Below are 13,472 nucleotides of genomic sequence, written 5' to 3'. Positions count from 1 at the left end.
ACGGGATGAGGGGAAGGGAGGTGGGTGATGTCGGCACTGTGACAGAGCGCTGGGTTACTGGTGACCTTCCAGCAATATGTCAGAAGGAGGAGCACCTGCTTCCAGACATCAGTTGACCACAGGCGACTAAAACCACAGAAAGCAAAACCTCGGATAAGGAGGAACTTATCGTATATTTTTAACCACAATTTACATTTTTTTAAAAGATTTTATTCATTTATTTGACAGACAGAGATCACAAGTAGGCAGGCGGAGAGAGAGGAAGGGAAGTAGGCTCCCCAATGAGCAGAGAGCCTAACCCAGAGCTCGATCCCAGGACCCCGGGATCATGACCTGAGCCAAAGGCAGAGGCTTTAACCCACTGAGCCACCCAGGCAACCCACAATTTAAATTTTTTTTAATATTTATTAATTCATTTTAGAGAGAGTGTTCACAGGGGTAGGGAGGTGGGCAAAGAAAGAGAGAAGCCTCAAGCAGATCCCCTGCTGAGTACGGACCCCCCCCCCCCCCCAGCCCAGGGCTCATCCCAGGACCCTGAGATCATGACTTGAGCCAAAATCAAGACCGGCTCCTCAACTGACTGAGCCACCCAGGAGCCCCACAGTTCAAAATTTTTAAAGAAATAAATAAGAAAGAAGGAGAGAGAAGCAGAAACAATAAACTTGGGGCACCTGGGTGGCTCAGTTGGTTAAGCAGCAGACTCTTAATTTGGTCTCACGTCATGATCTCAGGGTGGTGAGAGCGAGCCTGGCATGGGGGCTGCTTGTAGAGTCTGCTTGAGTCTCTCTCTCCTTCAGCCCCTCCCCCACCCCCACTTACATGGGCTCGATCTCTCTTTCTCTCACAAAAAAAAAAAAAAAAAGAAGAAGAAAAGAAAAGACATTAAAAAAAAAAAGAAAAGAAAAACTTAAGAACACAGGTAGAATAGGCTGGAGGGGGAGAGTGAGTGGAAGGGATGGGGCAAAGCCGATGGGCAGGGGCCTCAGCCCCCAGCCCTGCTGTGTGTGAGACAGGACTGGGTAGTGGGAAGGCCCCGATGACTCAGCGACCCAGCTGCCCTTCACTCCCACCCCAAGTTCAGTGTTGTTGGCAGGTCCAAACGGAAGTCTACTCAGGGCCTAAGAAAGCCTTGATCACAAGCCCAGCTCTGCTTGGTTCCCACCGGGAGCGCCTCACCCATCCTAGAGAGCAGAGGGAATAAGGCCTGGGAGGCAGGTTGCTCGTCCTTCGCCAGGCCTGTTGGAATGAGTACCGACCTGTGCCAGACTCTGGGTACCAAAGGCAGAGCAGACCACAAGCCTGGGCCTCACGAGCCTCTGGCCTGTTTGAGACACACAGCTACGCACCTGCGAAACTTCACCTCCTGGGCCAGCAGTAGCTAGCATTTCCTGAGCACCTACTACGTGTAGATGCCAGGCTAAGCCTCTTAAATGGACTGACTTGTGCTGTTCTCCACACCACACCAACTGGCAGAGACTAATGATAAAACCTCATTTTACAGACGAGGGAGAGGAAATGCAGGAGCAAACCTGGCCTCCTAACCATCGAGCTCCACCCCTCAGGTGTACCCTGCCGGGTGCCCAGAATGCCACCGGGAAGAGCCAGCATTCTGCGGCGGGGGGGGGGGGGGGGGGGGGAACGCTTGACCTGAGTTGTGAAGGACAAACAACATCAGCCAGATGACACTCGGAGTGGCCAGGAGTGGAGGCTGGATGAAGTAGGGGGAGCTGTCCAAGAGTTGACCATGAGGACCTCCATACCCCTGCTCCCGTAGGGGGAGCTGTCCAAGAGTTGACCATGAGGACCTCCATACCCCTGCTCCCGTAGGGGGAGCTGTCCAAGAGTTGACCATGAGGACCTCCATACCCCTGCTCCCAGGCAAAACATAGTCCCTGTTGCCGGCAACCTCAGCACGCACCCCTCCACTTCTGGCTTCAGCTGGGCCCATGACTCCTACCTCCCCGGACAGCGTAGTCCTGTGCCAGGCAGGTAACCAACATTCAGTCAAAACATGCTGCCTGCGGGGTCCCTGGGGTGGCTCAGTGGGTTAAAGCCTTTGCCTTCGGCTCAGGTCAGGATCCCAGGGTCCTGGGATCACGCCCCTCATTGGCCTCTCTGCTCAGCAGGGAGCCTGCTTCCCCGCCCTTTTCTCTCTGCCTGCCTCTCTGCCTACTTGTGATCTCTGTCAAATAAAAATAAAATCTTTAAAAAAAAAAAACATGCTGGTTGGGTGGGTGTAACTAGCAACTAAGCCCATCCCCGGTGACGTGTTCTCACGCCAGACACAAGGCCACGTGGCTTCTGGGGACAAGAAGGAACTTGGGAACAGGCTGCCATGAGCCCCAGGGCAAATGGGCATTTGGAGGCCTGGGGGCCGTGCCTGTGCATGCGAGAGGAGAGGGGAGCAGCTATGTTGCCCTGTTGTGGGGAAGAGGAGGCCTGGCCTAGCTGATGCATGCACGGCCACCACAAGAGGCACACATACACAGGCACATGCACGGATTATCTTCAGGTGCACGTGACATGCAGGTGTGTGCAATCTGAGAACGTCAGACACACACACACCTGTGCAAAAACCACACACACGGGCGCACACGCGTACATATCCACCCCATGTTCCCAGAAAGAAGTGGGGTCTGAGCCATGGACACAGGCCTCTCCCCCCAGGGTCCAAAGTCAGTGATAAGAATAAGGTTGGAGACAGCCTCGCAGAAACCACCTCCTGCAGCTCTGGAGACAGAACGCTGCCCGCACTAGGACACCAGCACAGGGCGCCCGGGGCCGAGAGGGCCCCTCTGATCAGGCACCTTCCTCCTTCCATGCCCCAGGCACTGGCCATGCAAGGAAAGGGGAGGTCTGATGAAGACAAGGCGTTGGAGCATTTTCCCGGGCACTGACTTGAGACCAGATGCTTGAGACATTGTTTTTTAAACAAAACAATATTTTATTGACACGTTCAATGTTCCGTATAAATATAAAGTGCGAAGTTTCCAACCCCCGCCCGCAGGGCTGGGAGGAAGTGGGGGAGGGAGTGTTAAATGTCACCTGAACACAAAAAAAACTTTCCAGCACCGATACAGGCGTGAAATGCTCACACACACACACACGTGCGCACACGCAAGAGGTCCACACGCAGCAGACGCAGCCCTTCCCTGGCGCACAGCTCCTCAGGAGCACAAGGCGCAGGCCCCAGGCCTGTAGTGGACCACCCCCTAGATGGGGCTCCTGGTTGTCACAGCTTGTTCCTTGGAGCCCTCGGGCTGCCAAGGGCTTCAACATCGTGGTGGGACCCGTGGGAATCCGCGGGTGTAGAGTCTAGTCAGTTTCTGCCAGAAGATAGAGGGCGGAGGGGAAGCAGACACGCCCTCCATTCTGGTCCCCAGAATGAGGGCCAGCCCTCAAACCCAGCAGAGGAGCACCAAGTGAGAAAGTCCAGAATTCCTATGTTCGCAGCACCACCACCTGGGGGCTTTTCAAATTTTGGGGAAAGGGCAGCTTTCCCTGAACTGGAGAGAAGCGGTGGCCCTCTCCCCCGGGCAGTGGGGGCGGGGGGAGCATGGTGGGGCCCCACATCAGTGACATAGCACCTGAGTCTCAAACTGTAGCAGCTGCCCCATGAAACTGAAGTTGGGGGAGATGACTCCCCGGCGTTGCTTGACAAAGTCAAAGGCCTCGTCCAGCCTCACACGGCGGCTCTGTATCAGGTAAGCCAGGCAGATGGTGGCAGAGCGTGAGATGCCCGCCTGGCAGTGTACCAGTACCCGGCCTCCACTGTTCTTCACCGAGTCTGCACGGGAGATGAGGAAAGGAGGGTCACACACGAAGGCAGGCAGGGAAGGTGACAGGTACCCCAGGCCCCTCACCTGGGTGTCCTTTCGGGTCCCTCCGCTGAGGACCACCCCCCCCCCCCTTACCAATGAAGCTTATGGCCTCCTGGAACCAGGCACTGATCTCCACCATCTGGTTGTCCTCCACCGGGATGCTCTTGTAGCGGAAAAGGCCCTCAAAGTGGTTGGGGCAGTTGGAGGACACGTTGAGGACCGCAGTGATGCCACAAGCCTGCAGCCCCTGCAGGTCAGAGGAGTGGCTGCAGCTGCCCAGGAACAGGTAGGGTAGGATCTCCACCGGGCCGCCCTGCATGGGGAGAGAAAGGGATCAGGAGGAGGCGCTCTTCTCAGCCGCGACCTGGAGGGCTTGAGCACCAGCAGGGGCCAACATGTCCCGCCCCAGCAAGAGGAGCCCTCCACCTATCCTGACCAGGGTCACACTCTGGAAACGGAGCACCCACGGGGACTCACAAATACACACCTCCACCCGTCAAAGGCCCAAATATGCTGCAGACACATTCACAGAGCCACACAAGAGCCGCCCACACCGGACGCACGGAGATGGGCTCCCCATCTGCTGCGGACACGGACACACACACACACACACACGTGAGTGTGGACACGGAGAGACTCCTCGAATCCACAAATGGCAACCCCCTTCCCCAGAGGTGCCCATCCCGCAAATCCGGGGACAGGGGTTGGGGGCGAACAGCGAAATGAGCTCGGATCTCAGCTCACCTGATCGTAGAAGGGAACCCTGGGCTCGGAGCGGCTGTTCTCTAACCCAGCAGACGACATGGCCGGGGCGGGGGACTCGGAGCACAGATCGGGACAGCACGCCTGGAAGCCATCGAAGCCGCCTGCAGGGAGGGCAAGGGGCGGTTAGCGTGGAGGTTCCGGCGGGGACGGAGGGAGTGTTGGGAGGACTCTGGGAGGGGGTTGCCGGGGCTTGGACGGCGCTCACCTCGCAGGAAGCACACGGCCGTGGGTCCCGCGCGGGTCTCGGGCAGCAGCGCGGCGAGCAGCGCGTGTGCCGGGCCGTCGGGCGGGAGCTCGGCCACCGAGGCGCTGCCCTCGTCCAGCACCACCGCCCGGGCCAGCTCCCCGCGGGCCAGGCGCGCCCGCAGCGCGCGGTCGGGCAGCAGGCAGGCGAGGGCGGCGGCCGGCGGGCCGCGAGCTCGGCGCCGCAGCAGCGCGTTCCAGGGCACGGGCCGCGCGTGGCGCACGTGGCTCCGGCAGAAGGCCAGGAAGGGGCGACAGTCCAGCAGCAGCGTGCGCTCGGCCTCCCGCGGCTCCCGCAGCAGCGCTCCCAGAGCCTCGCAGTCCAGCTCGTGCGCCGCCTCCAGCCCCATAGCGACGGCCGGGCTCCTCCGGCCCCTCTCTCACTGCGCTGCTTCTGCCCCGCCGCGCGCTCGGCCTCTAGCGGTGGCCGAGCTGCCCGAAAAGACGGTTCTGGGCGCCCTGGGCGGCGCCGCGGCTTAAGTACCCGGGGGCCCGCCTCCCGGGTCACCATACAAGGGCAGAGCAGGAAGGCGCCGGCCCCCGCCCCCGCGGCCTTTAGCTCGCGCTATTGGGGCGGGCCCGGGACGGAGGGGCGGAGGGGGAGGAAGCGGAGACTAGCTGTTGAGGGCAGGGTTTCGCCAGATTCGGTGGGGCCCAGGTGCTACCCCCCACCTTTGCGCCGGAGCCTGGAAGAACGCTCCCACCTTATGACCTGCTCCACACCGTTCAGTCCTTGGGAACTGGTGTCTCAGATGCACAGCCCCATTGCCCAGAGACTTTGGGGCCAGGGGTGCCCCTTGGCATTTCCTCTCCCTTCTCCCTTTGTCATCCAAGATTTTCTCTCTGGGGATTTGTTACAACAAAAATTGAGATGGCGGTGATTTCTACAATGGGGAGTGGGGAGACATGCTGAGATGTCCTTTTTCTACTTAGAAACCTTGGGAAGGAGGAACTTTACTTCTTCTCCCTCTCCTCTGGTGTTGCGCAGCTGAGACCAGCACTCTGGGTCTGGCAGCAGGTTAGTGGCCAGCCTGGTCCAGATCATTGTCCTCTGGGCCCAAGACCCTGGACATTGGCATGAGACGGACCCCTGGGCCTTCCAGGGAAAAGGCAGGGGGCCTATGATAAGTTTCCAGTTAAGAGTCGGGCAAGGCTTCCCCTGGGGCGCAGGGAAACCCCAGAGGCCCAGGGTGAAGCACTTCCCCAAGTCACAGGCCAGCTTGGAAGGGGAACTCTGATGACGTTGCTGGGCTCTCCCTGGGGCCTTGTGGGAATTTCAAGCAGCCTCACGAAGGGGAAGAAGGAGAAGAACTACCAGAATCTGCCTCCTCCACCCCTTTACCACGCCCCTTCTCAGCCGTCCCTGGACCGTGGCAGCGCACCACCACCCCCACCCCCACCCCCACCCCCACCCCCCCCCACCCCCCGCTGCCCTACTGCCAGCAGGGACCTTGCACTGGCACCTGAGCAAGGCAATGAGCTGTGAGAATGGGGAGCTCCATAATCTACACCCCTTCTGTCCACCCAGGGACTGGATGTGGTAAAGCCCAGCTGTGTGTGGAGGAGCTGGGCCTCTGGGTTGGGGGCAAGAGATATTGACAGCTAAACTCCAAAGCAGAAACCTTCAGATGGAGGGAAGAGCATCCTGGAGCAGGAGCTGCCCTCATTCCCACCCCTAGCTGCGTGGGATTTCAGAACCCAAGCCCCTAGGCTCCCATTCCCCCACACCACTACTCAGTGTCCTCTGTGAGATCCTTCCAACTCCCTTGCAGTCCCCTATATCCAGACTGCTTGGAGGGCTGCAGATAGGACTCACGTTGGCCTCCAAGCCCTCTGCTTGGTTTATAAACTCATAACTCCTCAAATGGTATGTCGATGTATCTCTCACTCTCTCATGCCTCAGTGTCCCCATCTGTAACATGGGAGCTCATAATAGACTGTGCGTTCACCCACACTGATTCCAAGGCTACAAGGCCGCATCACTGTCTGGGCTCCTCTAGTGTCCTATCCCTCCCTACAGGCCAGTCTGGAGGCTGATGTGGCAAAGCCCACAACAGAGCCGGGGAGTCTGGGCCACAGATCCCAGAGGCTGATATGCAGCCCTTATCCTTGGCATCAGCCCGGCAAATGACTTAATGGCTGATTCCAGGGGCAAATTACAGAGCACGCAAAAGAACAGTCAGGTCCAGTCTTGCTAAACCCTAGGGCTGGCGTCACCTGTCCCACTGGGAGCCACAGCCTCCCAGCTTCTTGGGGAGGAGGAGAGGAAACTGACCAGTTGAGATCCTGGCTCAGGAGTGAAAACCAACTCAGTGGTGGGGCTGCAGACCCCAGACTCCCACACCGGGCTGAGCCTCTCCCCCTCCTTGCGGAAAATGGCCTGCACCTTGCTGGGAAGTTCCCCTCGGGAGTGGGAGTGCACTGTGAAAGCTTCGCTCTAGCAGCACAGTCCCGGGGCCCTGCCCAGCGCTCTGCCTGAGGTGCTGGCATAGATGGACCCCCTCAATGCCACCTGCTTCGGGGCTGTCCATTCTGCCGCTCCGGAACACAGAATCAAGGAGGCCTGACTTAGCCATGAAAGCAGGGCTTCCCTTTGCCTCCTTCCCCTCTTCCCAAACTGGGGTAACCCCCACCCCCAATAACGGTGTAAAAGCCCAAGGCCAGAGTAACAAGAGAGGGAGGACGCAAGCCCACATGCCACCCCCACTTCTGCTCTGACTAAAGATCCCCAGACCTCTGGTGAGTCATAGCACAGGACACCTCCCCTCCTTGGCCACCTCCTGAGGGAACACCATTCTCACTGCAGAGATGAGGCAGGGCTCTGGACACACAGGCGGAGACTGTGAGGAGGGGTCTCAGTCAGCCGGATGCCCCACAGGCTGAAGGTTCTGGAGGGAGGGCCCCCCGCTCCTCATCCCTAGACCATAAGGAATGACAGCAGGGGTGTTTGGGGCTCAGAGGCTTCAGGTTCTTTGGTGTTCCTGGCCTGGCTGTTACAGAGCAAACACGGATCAAGTCAGTTTGGGGCCCAGTTCAGTTTTTAACTAAATACATAATTGGAACAAATGATGCTGTGCTGTTCTTTGTAACCACCTGTTTTGATAGTGAAGTGTCATTCACCTCTTGCCTTTGGGACTCCTGGCTTCCCCTGCCCCGACCAGCACAGCCTGACCCAGCCCCCACACAAAGTGGTTTCCCTTCCACAACCAAGGAGCTCCAAGCTCTGTACTGCTGTGGGCTTGAGTCTAGTGTTCCTTCCTCCTCCTTCCAAACCTACGCCCCAAGCCCATGCCCCAGGGGGGAAGGAAGAAATGAATGGTGTGGCTACCATCCTTGTGCCAGGTAGGGAAGAAGGTGAGAGTGACGAGTTGTGGCCGCCCCCAACCTCATCTGAGCAGTGAGTCAGGATGACGTCAGGTTTCCTGTGCCAGGCCTCTGCCTAGGAGGCACGGCGGCCACCCCCACAGGCTCCTGCCAGGCGGGGACAGAGGCTCCACGGTCTTCGAAGATGGTCCTGTCCAGCACAGTGGGGAGGACGGGGCAAAGCAGACATTCAGCTTGGGTGTCCAGCCCTCAGAAAGGCTGACTCCGAAGAGAGTCCTCCAGTGACCGAAAGGGAGACGTACGTAGGTCCCACGGTCACATGTATCTGTGGGCAGGAGCATCGGCAGGCAAGCTCCTCCACACAGTGAGTGTGTCAAGAAAAAAGTCTCCACTTGGAGCTGGTGTGGCTTTTTTTTTTTTTTTTTTTTTTTTAAGATTTTTGAGAGAGAGAGAAAGCAGGGGGAGAAAAACAGGGGGACAGGGGCAAGCAGACTCTGCAATGAGCATGGAGCCCAATGCGGGGCTCGATCTCACACCCCTGAGATCCTGACCTGAGCTGAAACCAAGAACACCTAACCAACAGCGCCACCCAGGCACCCCGGTGTGGCTTTTTTATCAGTGCCTTCCCCAAGTATCCATCTCCAGATCACTCTTTCTTTTCTGCATTTGTTCATTTACTGGCCCCGCACTCAGAGAAATGTATTTTGAGTACCTGTGATATGGCAGGTACTTTTCTGAGTGCTGGGAACACAGCCGTAAATCGCAAACCACTGCCCTCAGGGAGCTGACCTCATCATTTCAGGAATATTTGTTTTCGTGATGATGTTGTCTTCATGGCAAGTGAGACTAGTTATCCACCTAGGGTAATGATATAGTGGAAAGGTACAGATGGGACCCAAAGATGTTAAAGAGTGTGACACAGGTAGGAGAGGCGGGACTCGTTGCCCAGAAGAGGACCCGAAAGCCCCTTCCAGCTTCTGTGCCATTCTATAGGGTCTGGTTGCCCGCCCCCCCACCCCCGCCGTGGTCTCCCATTGAGAGAGGAGCATGAGGCACGGAGGGGAGAGGAGGCCACCGCCCTGAGGACGAGCAACCGGGAGAGCAGTCCCACTGCCACGGCCAGAGCCAGCTCCTCTGGTGGGGAGCCAGGCTCCACGGCATGTCCATCAGAGCACCCTGGGTTTGACTGCACCCCTGGATGCGCCTGGGCTTGGGGCCAGGCGATGCCTTCTCCCTGCACTCTTCTTGGGGCAAGCACCCCCCCCCAGCACCCCCTGAGCCCCCAGCCCTGGGCCGGCACAGCAGTGAAAGCGTTCCATTCCCACCCTGTCGGCTGGATATGCCCCTGGCTCAGGGTGCAGTCGCTGAGAAGAGAAGAAGAGGTTGCTAAGGGAGAGCTCCGTCACCAGTGGGAACGGTTAGGTGAGAGGCGAGGGATTCTCAGAAAAGTGACCACGCTGCGGCCCCAGGGTGTGTGGCTCCGTGACAAGAGGACTCCCGGGGCTGCCCGCAGCCAGAGCGGGGTGCAGTGGAAGCTCTGGCCAGGGGCCTGGGAGGCCCAGAGGAGCCAGCGACTGCCCCTTCCCACCTGCCAGCCCTGCTCCTCTACCACCACCGGCGACCAGACCGGCCCACTCCCCTGAAGACCAGGAGTTGCAGCAGGAGCATGGAATGGCAGCCACGTGATCGGGGAGCCCTGGGGGCTCGGGAGCCACGTTGCCTTGGCTCAAACAGCAGGGCTACATCCTTGCTGTGAGGCCTTGGACAAGTAACTTCACCCCCTCTGTGCCCTCATTAGTGTCACTAACCCTGGGCTGGGGGCCTTCCGAGCACTGCCTCATCTAGGCTACAGGGCTGAGGGGGACGGCATTGTTACCCCTCGCTGCAGACAGGGGAGCCCAGGCCCAGAGAAGGTGAGGTGGTGGGCCAAGGCCACACAACCTGTGAATAGTGGGATTGGAACCCGGGTTTTTACCATGAGGTTACCCCGTCTCGGGCATGGGTCCGATGGCCTCCCTTCCACCAGCAAACACCTGTCTCATCTTTCTTCACAAAGACAACCACAAGCACTAACATACTAACATCGACTGAGTGTTTGCCACGTGCCTGGCTCTGTCCTGAAACCTTTATGGGAATTATCACATTTAAACCTCAGACAGCCCTAAGAGGCGGGAATGACCAGTACCTCAAATACAAATAGGGGGCCCGAGGCACCAAGACGCTAATTTACCCAAACTGTCACAGTTGGTAGATGGTAGAACCAGAGTTCAAACTCACGATCTCATGTCCCTCCGTCCTGCCCTCAGAATCCGGATCTGCACCCACCCAGGCTCTTCCGACCCGCCTCCCACCCTTGCCCAAAGTCCTTCTCTCAGCTGGGCTGTGGCCACGCAGGCCACCGTCAAGAGGACCTGGCTCTTTCTGGGCCCTCAGTGCTCTCTCCTGGTCAGCTACAAACCCCCTGAGGAAGTGGGGCCCACAGGGCATAAGGCAAGCACGGCGCCCAGCCCACCGCCGGCCGCTGGCGCGTCTCTGTAGACATGTCCCCTTGCCTCTGTGCCCCCAGCTAGCCCTCAGACAGGGAGCTGATTACACAGGAAGTTGAAAATCCACAATGATGAACAAAGGTCAGTGAGCCCTTCAACCTGACCTTCTCCGGACTCCAGAGCAGAAGAGGTCCCCAGAGCAGAGACTGGTTCCGGGGAGCAAACACACCAGCGCAGGAGCAGAAGAGTCCATGTGACCTACGTGGGGAGCCGTCGGGGGCTCAGGGACCTGGTCGGACCTGCAGTGGTGGTGAAGATGGAGAAGGGGTCCGGGTCAGGTGTGGGGAGAAGTGGCAGGGACTGTGCGGGCAGAGACTTGGAGGAGGGGTGGGTGGCTGGCTAAGGGAAAGAAGGGGCCAAGCCTGCCTCTCCTCCTTCCTGACACTGAGCCCCATCTGGGCGCCTGTTCCCCCAGCCAGGGGACCCAGAAGCCAGCCAAGGGACACCAGCTGTTTTGTGTGCTCACTACCTCCTAGGACTCATTTCACAGTCGGGAAGGCGGCTGCTTACTCGGCACGTGTGAGAGCAGAGACGGGAGGCTCCCTATGCCACAGCCGGAGAAGAGCTGGGATCTGGGGGAGACAGGACGCCCGGAAGTGTCCTGGGCCCAGGACTGGCTATAGCAGCGCAGATGGCTGGGGAGCGGGGCAGGCGGAGAGGAAGTGCCTGAAGAGGATTAGGAGGATCAGGGCCACAGATCCGATTGTGCTGCCCTTGAAGAAAAGCCGAAGCCATCACTGTTCATGGAGTGGCCCCTGGATACCCAGAGAGGGATGTGCACGCGTGCACATGCATGCACATGCATACATATGCGTGCACACACACGCGTGTGCATACGGAGTCATACTCTCACAACCTGTCCGTCTACACACCGTGTCACAGACCATCACTCACAATCAAACCCAACCACCTTCCCATTGTGCACAGACATGAGCACACCCCCAGGGTGTGGCCTCCGTAGCCCCATGACAGCCCAGAGAGCCCTGTGTGATCAGTCCTGCCCCCAAGGTCCCAGGGCCCAGCCCTGCCTCACACATGCCCCAGCCCACACACCTTCACCCCTTACCACCAGCCCCGAGACGCCTCCGCCCGCCAGCGCCGCACCTGTTTAACTTGGCATGCTGTGCAGCCTAGATACAAGTGCCCTCCACCCCCCAGTCCACTCCTCACTCAGACAGCTCACGGGGGTGGGAGGCGTTCTCCCCCTGCACGGCCACCCACCTTGGCTGCACTGCCCCAGAAAGAAGCCGAGGGTTTCACAAAGGGTCATTTCTCGGGGCCTGGCCTCAGCCCTGTGGAGCCACACACACACACACACACACACACACACTCCTTGTAAGGTCTGAGCTCCCCATCATCAGTGCCATTCTATGGAGGGAAGAAATCTCAAGGCTAAAGAAGATGGCCTGTATTAGTCTTCAACTTTGAAAATACAGTGGCATGGGCTCCCCTGGGTGTCAGGCGCTGTGCTGGGTGCCCCAGGGACACTTGACTATGAGCTGGGCCTTGCTGGCGTCCCCATTGACTCAATTCCTTAGAGCCCATCTGCTACCCCAAGTCAGGAACCCCTACTTCAGAGAGGGGGCCATACAGACCGAACTTTCCAAGGGGCCAGGCCTGGCCATATTCTTGGCTCATCATTTTAGAGCATCCCAACCAGGAAAGGCTAACCTTGCTGTCCCTGTCCCCAGCCTGAATCATGCAGAGCAGGGACTGGGCAAGGAGTGCCTGTCTCTGTTTCCCCAGGGGCAGGCGTAGACCTCAGGTTTTGTCTGACACAAGAAAGGCCCCTGGAGGCTAGACCAGGCAGCTCACTGGTACTTACCTAGGCCCAGCTACCTGCAGGGGCCAGGTAGGCCCAGATGCCTGATGTTCCTGCCCCCACGGGGCCGACTGAGACTGCAAGACCACCCAGCAGGGGGCCTGAGTGAGAAAGAGCAGGAGGCTGGACCCAGGCCTTGGGCCCCAGGATATGACCCCCATGACAGTAGGCATTGGGCTAGAAATCCGGGTGGCTAGAGCCTCCCCACGGCTGGTCCGGTGCTGAGGGTGAGGAGGGGTCACCAAGGAAACAGGAGAGCCAGAGGGCGTGCTGCCTCGCCCAGACCCCAGAGGATCCACAGAAGGGCAGCAGAGCAGTGCCCAGGAAGGCAGCCCATGCTGCAGCTGGAAAGGCCCACCTTTGGGAGGCCACTGACCCTTCTGCCTTCTCCCTCCTCTTCCCTCCCCGGGTCTCACTTTCTTCTCCTCCCCTCTCCTTCTGCCCAGCAACTCCCACCTCCCAGCTATGTCCTACCCTCAGCCCTGTTTATTAAATATCCCCCCCAGAGACCCTGTGTGGCCATGGGCAGGCCCTCCCCCCAGGACTGCAGCCTCCTCTCTCTGACAGGAAGTGTGCGGGCCCCTAATAACCTCACAGGGCTGAGTGTGGAGCCCACCTCTCAAATCTCAGAGACCACATGTGGTCACAGCCCCGTCCTGCTCCTGGGCCAAGATCCCCATCCACCCTCCACCCCCGCTTCTAAACTCTGCCCTTGCTCTGCCCTGCCCTTGGATGGCCGGAGCCACCTTCTCCAGGAAAACTTCCTGGGCCCTAGCATAGCCCCCGTGGATTTCCCGTTGGGCCCAGTGTCTCTGGAAGCCTGCCCTGCCCTGTGGCCCTACACCATCCCAGCACAGCTGCCACTATAGGGACACTCCCCGGGGCAGGGGGGCGGACTGCCCTCCCCCGTTACCCCCCCCCCCCCCAGAGGAGGAGCTCAGCTGCCACTCT

General features: G+C 59.0%; 1 protein-coding gene across 1 annotated transcript; it reads right to left on the bottom strand.

Moving 5' to 3' along the window:
- Window positions 1-2,947: 2,947 nt before the first annotated feature.
- Window positions 2,948-5,961, bottom strand: DUSP2 (dual specificity phosphatase 2). The gene is made up of 4 exons (XM_045978716.1): window positions 4,792-5,961; window positions 4,566-4,687; window positions 3,915-4,134; window positions 2,948-3,787 (listed from the first exon to the last, which is right to left on the bottom strand). Exons 1-4 carry the CDS (start codon window positions 5,177-5,179, stop codon window positions 3,573-3,575), a joined length of 945 nt encoding a protein of 314 aa, XP_045834672.1. The 5' UTR covers window positions 5,180-5,961; the 3' UTR covers window positions 2,948-3,572.
- Window positions 5,962-13,472: the final 7,511 nt, after the last annotated feature.

This window comes from Meles meles, chromosome 15 (genome assembly GCF_922984935.1).
Source record: "Meles meles chromosome 15, mMelMel3.1 paternal haplotype, whole genome shotgun sequence".
In the NCBI taxonomy this organism is placed as follows: Eukaryota; Metazoa; Chordata; class Mammalia; order Carnivora; family Mustelidae; genus Meles; species Meles meles.
The sequence above is the reverse complement of the archived record's forward strand: the minus strand, read 5'-3'. Positions and strand labels throughout refer to the sequence as shown.

What these genes read in the sequence shown, in the direction of transcription:
- DUSP2 (XM_045978716.1), bottom strand. Translation starts at nt 5,179, where the DNA reads ATGGGGCTGGAGGCGGCGCACGAGCTGGACTGCGAGGCTCTGGGAGCG. An exon ending in GGCCGTGTGCTTCCTGCGAG is followed by an intron (nt 4,688 to 4,791) that starts GTGAGCGCCGTC and finishes CCCTCCCTGCAG; the next exon opens with GCGGCTTCGATGGCTTCCAG. An exon ending in GGGTTCCCTTCTACGATCAG is followed by an intron (nt 4,135 to 4,565) that starts GTGAGCTGAGAT and finishes CTCCCCATGCAG; the next exon opens with GGCGGCCCGGTGGAGATCCT.